Source organism: Danio rerio, chromosome 19 (assembly GCF_052040795.2).
Source record: "Danio rerio strain M-AB ecotype USA chromosome 19, GRCz13ab, whole genome shotgun sequence".
In the NCBI taxonomy this organism is placed as follows: domain Eukaryota; kingdom Metazoa; phylum Chordata; class Actinopteri; order Cypriniformes; family Danionidae; genus Danio; species Danio rerio.
Genome location: NC_141039.2, coordinates 15,318,646 through 15,327,500, shown reverse-complemented (window position 1 = coordinate 15,327,500; position 8,855 = coordinate 15,318,646). Strand labels below are relative to the sequence as shown.

General features: G+C 32.7%; 1 protein-coding gene across 1 annotated transcript in view; it reads left to right on the top strand.

Annotated features, from left to right (window-relative positions):
• Positions 1 to 3,580, top strand: part of tbxta (T-box transcription factor Ta) — a gene marked incomplete at its 3' end in the record, with an annotated part of 4,111 nt that extends 531 nt beyond the window's left edge. Inside the window, 7 exon segments of the mRNA NM_131162.1 lie at positions 19 to 283; positions 436 to 570; positions 665 to 726; positions 832 to 893; positions 981 to 1,154; positions 2,248 to 2,371; positions 2,453 to 3,580. Of these exon segments, the coding sequence (NP_571237.1) occupies positions 19 to 283; positions 436 to 570; positions 665 to 726; positions 832 to 893; positions 981 to 1,154; positions 2,248 to 2,371; positions 2,453 to 2,717 (1,087 nt within the window).
• Positions 3,581 to 8,855: the final 5,275 nt, after the last annotated feature.

Here is an 8,855-nt window from a genome sequence, read left to right as displayed (position 1 = left end):
CAAACTTCTGTTTTCTAGACGAATGTTTCCCGTGCTCAGAGCCAGTGTCACCGGTCTCGACCCTAATGCAATGTACTCGGTCCTGCTGGATTTTGTGGCGGCCGATAATAATCGGTGGAAATACGTGAACGGTGAATGGGTGCCCGGTGGGAAACCCGAACCCCAAAGCCCGAGCTGCGTCTACATCCACCCGGACTCACCCAACTTCGGCGCGCACTGGATGAAAGCACCCGTATCTTTCAGCAAAGTCAAACTCTCCAATAAACTCAACGGAGGAGGACAGGTAATGATTAATTATATATGGGCCTATACGTTATAATGTAAACATAAAAAGTTTTAGGACTTTTAAATATTAGAATTATTTTTAAAAATCATTGGCATCATTTTTAGTTGTTAGATATATTAAATGCACTTTTTTTTTTTTTTTTTTTTTAGATTATGTTAAACTCATTGCACAAATACGAACCCAGGATACACATCGTGAAAGTCGGTGGGATTCAGAAAATGATCAGCAGTCAGTCTTTTCCTGAGACACAGTTTATTGCAGTCACAGCATATCAGAATGAAGAGGTGAGTGTTTGAGATGTGTCTTTTGCCTCTTTCCTCAAAATGTTGCATAAATTGAGCACTTTCCATATTGATTTTTTCTTTTCTTTTTTTTCAGATTACCGCTCTGAAAATCAAACACAATCCTTTTGCCAAAGCTTTCCTCGATGCCAAAGAGAGGTAAAAGAAAAACACATTATTAGCCATTCATTTATCCTGTTTTGATAATTTATTTTATAATTAATAATTTATTGTTAACTAAAAAGGATTTGTTTCTGTCAACAGAAGTGACCACAAGGAAGTCCCAGACCACAGCACTGACAACCAGCAATCTGGATATTCACAACGTAAGTAAAGCAACATTAATCCTGCAAACAACTCAAACTTCCCCCCAGTATTATAGCATATTTAACACTTGTGTCCTCCTCCAACAGTCGGTGGCTGGTTCCTGCCCAGTAACGGCCCCATGGGCCCCAGCAGCAGCCCTCCTCAGTTCAATGGGGCCCCTGTTCACTCCTCGGGTTCGTACTGTGAGAGATACTCCAGCTTGAGGAACCACAGAGCTGCTCCATATCCCAGCCATTACTCCCACCGCAGCACTACCACCAGTAAGAGCAAATTCACTCAATTTCTCAAAATGTGGGGAAAAAAAAATAGTGTTACCAATTTTATTCAAGATTTAAAAAGTATGATTATTTGTGTGTTTACCTTTATTTTTAATTTTTATGTATAATAAGGTTTACCGTTAGGGTTATTGCAAGTAATCATGCATAATGACATTTAAGGACACTTTTATACATATATATATATATATATATATATATATATATATATATATATATATATATATATATATATATATATATATATATATATAGTCACCTTAGAATTATAAGGTTCCATCTGACATTTTTGTCAAAATTGAGTTATTCACATATTCTTATTATTCATATTCTTATTACAACCTATTTACATTGTGGGATGTTTTTTTATAAGCTGTTTACATTTTAAGACTTTTTATTTTAAACAAATGTCACACACATACTGTTTGCTATGGAATGCAAAAACTTTGAAGCTCAACATCTCAAAATCATTCAGAACGCAGATAGAACCTTATAATTCCAGGGTGATGAGATATAACCTAGGATTACCAAATCAATATAAAAATCCATTTATACCAATAAAATTATTTTTTTTAGGTAGAAATAGTTCTAGAAGATAAAAATGTCCAGCCAGGCAGCCACCATGCACTTTTTACAGTGTAAATGCCTGTTTTCATATAACAAAAACTATGTAGTTCTAAACTTGTTTTAGATAAAAAAGCATATATGAAATATGAAAATAAAATGTCCATTAGAGTCCATTATAACAGTGTCATTATGGAGGAACAATATAATTTTTTCCAGCTCACAAACTGAGAATCAGCCAGTCAGAATTTATGCAACAGATGACAAAAGTTTAAAGGTGAAAGATGACAAAATGCATACATTGCATCATATTCATCATTCAATGCATACATGTAGTAATCAGACACTACTGAACATATTTTATATTTTTAATTATTTTCTGTTGGTGTGAACACTAAAAAAGTAGTATCTTTGTAGTCATAAGTATCTTTCATAGTCATTTTCCAATCAATAATCCTAATAATCCTGCAAATATATATTTCTGTCCATTTATTGTCATACATTTTGCTTGTAGATAACTACATGGACAACTCTTCCGGAAGTCTTGCGTCTCATGACAGCTGGTCAGCCCTGCAGATCCCCAACTCCAGCGGGATGGGAACCCTGGCCCACACCACAAACACTACCTCCAACACCAGGTTTGTGCCCTCAACATCTAATAACTCTTATGCTTTACTTTTATGACAGAATGAATTAACACTTGACTTTCTGCATTACAGTCAGTACCCAAGTCTGTGGTCAGTTGCAGGGACGACTCTCACCCCATCAGGCTCAGCATCGGGCTCCATTACAGGTGGCCTGACATCTCAGTTCCTACGCGGTTCTTCGATGTCCTACTCGGGTCTGACCTCCTCGCTGCCTGTGTCCTCTCCCTCCTCAATGTACGATCCAGGCCTAAGCGAGGTTGGCGTTGGAGATGCCCAGTTCGAGAGCTCCATCGCCCGGCTCACAGCATCATGGGCGCCTGTGGCTCAGAGCTACTGAGATCGCTTCACATTTAAGGACTGATGCTGCAGTTATGGACTTGATCTTGGCTTCAGGAGGAAATCTAGAAGAGCTTCTTGATTTGACAATCAGAAAACGGGTTGATTTACTATAAAAGTCACATCTGTATCATACCGAGGCATACGTATTTACAATCAAGATGAGAGACAATCAATTAAAGGGTTAGTTCTTGCAAAAAAGAAAATTTTGACATCATTTACTCACCTTTGTTTTAAACATTGTTAAGTTTTTATTCTGTTAAACACAAAAGAAGATATTTTGAAGAATGTTCAAAACTGGTAACCATTGCATAGAAGCTGTTTTACTTATGGAAGTAAATGGTTACAGGTTATCAGCATTTTTTTAAATATATTTTTTAGTTCAACAGAAGAAAGAAACTCTTTAAAGTTTGGAACAACTTGAGGGTGAGTAAATTGAGTAAAAGTACGTTTTTGGGTTAACTATCCCTTTAACTATCAGATTTTAGCCATACATTTTGGGGCAATTATAGTGTTTATTCTTGATAATATTATCTAAAAGATTAATAAAATCAAAATTGTGCTGTTGACTCACTAAAAGTGTATATGTGTGTAAATAAATAGAAATTAACGTCCGGTTTCATTGTATCACAGAAGAATGTAACAGTCTTACATGTGCTTTCTGTAGAACGAGAGAAAGACAGACTTTGCTGTTTCGTTTGAGAAAGTGAATACGCTTTGAAAAGTGACCGTATAGTTTTGTCTGCTATTCGTCCTATAGAGAAACCATTTGTACATATCTATCTATTTGTATTTGTTGGGCTCTTTGAGTTTTATTTATGTCATTTTAATAATAAATTAAATTTCTTTTTTTTTTCTGTCAAACACTTGTTGGTGTTCTTTCCTAAAAAATACACTGCCATTTATTCTACTCACCCTTCACTCACTCCAAGAGATGTTTGCTGTTTGTTCAAACTACTTATTCAAAATGAGTCAAAACAACACAATACTTGAGGATTTTTTAGGATAACTTAATTGTTTTGTGTTCAGTCCACTTAAATTTGTAAATAATAATAATAATAATAATAAGTTAACTTAATTTCTTCATGTTGTCCCAACACAAATCTATTGGGTGCAACCCACGCAGCATTTTTTACAGTGCTTTTTCCAAACCTGTTTAAAGATTTTTTTTTTTAATCTGTTGAACACAAAAAAGCTATTTTGAGAAAAGACTATTGACTTTTTAAAGAACAAAAAATAAAACATACTTGTCAAAACATTTGGCAACCATTGACTTTCATAGTATTTGTTGTTGTTTTTTTCCTATGGAAAAGTTTTCAGCTTTCTTTAAAAAATCTATAGCATTCAACAGAGAATAGAAGTCATAAAAGTTGAGTAGTCATAAAAGTAAATAGTGAGTAAACGTTCATCTTTTTTACCCAGCGTTTTAAATCATAAAATTCTAAATAAATAAATAAAAAATTCCTAATGGAAGTTTGCTGCTTGTAAAAATGTCTTCAGTTTCTGATGGAAAAGAAAAGATGTTTAAACTTAAAACCGGTCAAAAGTTTTGGGTCAGTGGGATTTTTAAATGTTTTAAAATAAGCTTATCTTGCTCTCCAAGGCTGCTTTTATTTCAGCAAAAATACAGTACAAATTTTTAAATTGTGAAATATTATTGCAATATAAAATAACTGGTCAAAAGTAGTTTATATTCATTCATTCATTCATTCATTCATTCATTTTCTTGGGGCGAAGCAGAGGCGCAGTAGGTGGAGCTGTTGCCTCACAGCAAGAAGGTCGCTGGTTCGAACCTCGGCTTAGTTGGCATTTCTGTGAGGAGTTTGCATGTTCTTCCTGCGTTCGCATGGGTTTCCTCCGGGTGCTCCGGTTTCCCCCACAGTCCAAAGACATGCTACAGGTGAATTGGGTAGGCTAAATTGTCCGTAGTGTATGAGTGCATGAGGATGACAGGCCCAGATGACAGTCTGGCCGGAATGTGTAAAAAAGTCGTTATCATACATCATATCATATGGTTGTTATCATATGGAAGTCTAAATGGAGGACTTGTTTCAAAGAGACGACCCCGCAATCATACGGGACTATGGGCAAAGAAGAAGAGAAGATTCATTTTGTTTCTTGTCAGCTTAGTCCCTTTCTTAATCCGGGGTTGCCACAGCGGAATGAACCGCCAATTTATCCAGCACATTTTTACGCAGTGGATGCCCTTCAAGTTGCAACCCATCTCTGGGAAACATCCACACACACACATTCACACACACACACACATACACTACAGACAATTTAGCTTACCCAATTCACCTGTACCGCAAGTCTTTGGATTGTGGGGGAAACTGGAGGAAACCCACGCGAACACAGGGAGAACATGCAAACTCCACACAGAAACGCCTACTGAGCCGAGGATCGGACCAGCAACCCAGTGACCTTCTTGTTGTGAGGCAACAGCACTACCTACTGCGTCACTGCGTTGCCAAGTAGTTTATTGCAGTTATTTTAAAAATGAATTTGCAGCTTAATTACTCTTCAGAGTCTTCAGAGTCACATGATCCTTCAGAAATCACTAAAAATAATTATTTATGTTATTTTTATTATTATTATTATAATTATTATTATTAATGGTAATAGTTATGAAAACAATAATGACGGGAGTAATAATTTTATTTAAAACTACAAACAAGAAAGCAGCTATTTAAATTTTTTATTAATATTTTAAAATTTTGATGTACAGAATAATTTTCTTTAAAAGAAAACATTAAAAAAAAACTTACCCGAAATGTTTCACCAGTTATGTATAATAAATAAATAAATGACAAACTCAATCACTGGGTTAACAATAAAAAAAAAAAATTTTTTTTTAAAAAGTAAACATCACTGTTTTTCCATATTTTCCCCCATTATTTCCATGTTCAAAATGTTTTAAGCATGTATTCTCTTATAATGAAATTATACATTTAACCAACATTTTGAGTAACACTTGGACAAAACCAACCACTGGGTTAATTTTTTTGGAATTAAATATTTAAAATAATTAAATATTTTACCCAATTTGGACAAATAATCCAGCTGTTTGTGTACATTTATAATTTGGGAGCAAATAGGCATTTCGTGTCTTCTACTCTATTATTGTTGATTTATCTTGATGAATAGTTGAGCGATATGTTTGGGTCAGTGTGTGAGCAGGTGGAGGATGATAAAGCTGTGTGTGTGTGTGTGTGTGTGTGTGCGTGTGTGTGTGTGTGTGTGTGTATGTGTGTGTGTGGTTGTGCATGCGCTGGTGAAGCTGCAGCAGGTGTGTGTTAAATGAAATCTGCCCTCAGTTGTTGCTGTAATAGAAAGACGTGAAGCTGTGAGAATAAGATTGAGGGAATGTGAGGGGCTTCATGATCTCTCACAGCGCTTTGTCAGAATCTGCAGATCTGTGTGACGCATGGTCAACACTTCCATAAAGAAAAGCAGAAAAACACCTGTAAACTAACTGTATTTTACAGCATTAACATTGCGCATGTCATTAGGAAATTAATTTAAATTTTAACCCATGCAGGAAACAAATTTAATCCACAGACTAAATTGATTAAAAAAAAGTTCTTTACTAACTAATAGAATGCAGTAAACAGACAGACAGACAGACATGACTGACTTAATATATATATATATATTTATATATATATATATATATACATTAAGTCAGTCATGTCAGTCGTTGCACTCTCAGCTCAATTCATTCGAAAGAAAATGTATATACAATACAATTTAACAATGAGTACAATTATTTGTATTCAATTATTTATGTTTTTTTAATTTTCCATTTTTCATATTTGCAATTCCTGTATTTTGGCATTTTTTGCAGTCCACTTAGAATCCAACTATGAAATAATTTTTTTCTTTATTGGCATTGATTGTTTTAAAATTCAAAAGACAACTACATGCTTGTGTTTTTATTTTTGTAATAAATAAGACTGTAAAGCCAGGATCTTGATGGTTTATTGTGGGTATGTTGTTTACATGAAGAAATCTCTGTCACAAGTTAAACAAAAATTCTAATAAACAAATATATTTTGAATTTAAATAGTTTTTGTCTTGCGTTTAAATTATTTTACATTTGTATAGTCAAAATTACAAATTTCAGTCTTTTAAATGTGATTAATCGCGATTAATAAAAAAGTGTGATTAATTAGTTAATTTTTTTATCGATTGACAACAGTTATATATATATATATATATATATATATATATATATATATATATATATATACATATACATATATATATATATATATATATATATATATATATATATACACATATATATATGTATATATATATATATATATATATATATAAATATATATATATATATATATATATATATATATATATATATATATATATATATATATATATATATATATATATATATATATATATATATATATATATATATATATATATATATATATATATATACATATATATATATATATATACATATATATATATATATATATATATATATATATATATATATATATATATATATATATATATACATATATATATATATATATATATATATATATATATATATATATATATATATATATATATATATATATAGGGCGATGTAGTGGCACAGTAGGTAGTGCTGTCGCCATACAGCAAGTCGCTGGTTCGAGCCTCGGCTGGGTCAGTTGGCATTTCTGTGTGGAGTTTGCATGTTCTAAATGAATAGGACATAGGGGGATAACTGGGAATAGAACACAGCCAGGAACTATGTTTTTAACCAAAGCCCCAGATGTGTAGTTGCAAGCATAGAAGTTTGTGATGGTTTGTTGGAACGACAGATTTGGCAAACCAACCAACTATGTTTGTAACGACACAACTTGCGACCTTAGTTGGCTAACAATTATTTTTGGAAACGCACCCCTGATTGATTCATACTTCATTTTCATTATTATTATTATTATTATTATTATTATTATTATTATGTAGTTTTAAATGATATAGAAATTATAATTAAGATAAGTGATAATTATAAGTAATAACGGTAGTAGCAGTACTACTTTTAATGATTTATACTTTGTTTTCTTCTTCTCCTTCTTCCTCTTCTTCTTATTAATAATATTATTATTATTTTTCTTTTACAAATAGGCACTAATGACTGGATTATCCTCTGTATTAAATCTCTTCTGAACTGAACTGAAAGTGTATGTGAATGCGTCAGGAGGGACTGAAGCTGCTGATGTCAGGTCAGTGATTGAACACTCAACACTGTGGTGTAAATGAAGCTTGCAGGGTCATAGGGACACAGGCAAACAATAATGAAGGAGCAATGTGACCGCCAGCTGTGTGTGTGTGTGTATGTGTGTGTGTGTCCAGTGTAAAGAGCGCAGCCCATGAAAGTTAGTTTTTCTAAATAGTTCTCTGTCTGAAGAGTGTGAAGGTCTGAAGTCTCTCAGACGCTGCAATGAAAAGCACTTTGTTATGAGCCAAAGATGGTTATGTAAGCACAATGAACAGGTTTCTCACTATATGAAGATAAAGTATTAAATAAATTATTCTGATTAATAAACAAATATCACAAGTAAATTTAGCAAACATTCTGGAAATGTGCCGATGCTGTACAAATAGTTGATATTACACAGAGTTCGGATACAAAACTTTTAAAAACCTGCAGTCTGAATTGTTCTAAAATGAGCATTTTTCTCAGGCTCTTGAGTGCATTTCAGTCATTTCACTTTTATGGCAAATAAGTTATTGTCATTTTCTTAAAGTAAAGTAACAGAACATTAACATTGATTGACTTTTTTTTAGAGCTGATAAGAGTGCATTATCATGGAATAGAAAACTCAGCTTCATTTTTTAAATAAATGATGAACATGATATAATTAACAAGGAAAGAACATCATTTGATAAACAGAAGGCCATTTGCACATCTACATTTATCATTATTACTTTTTTTTTTTTGTAAAACAATAGAACTTTTACTTCAATTAAATAATGAATTTTAGGGACTGTGCAGACTAAAATCAATGTGTCTTCCTCCCATAATCTTAGTTTGTAAAAAAAAAAAAAAATTGTTTTATTTGCATAATCCTCAAACACATTGTCTCAAATTTTTGTGGAAAAAAATGTGACCACT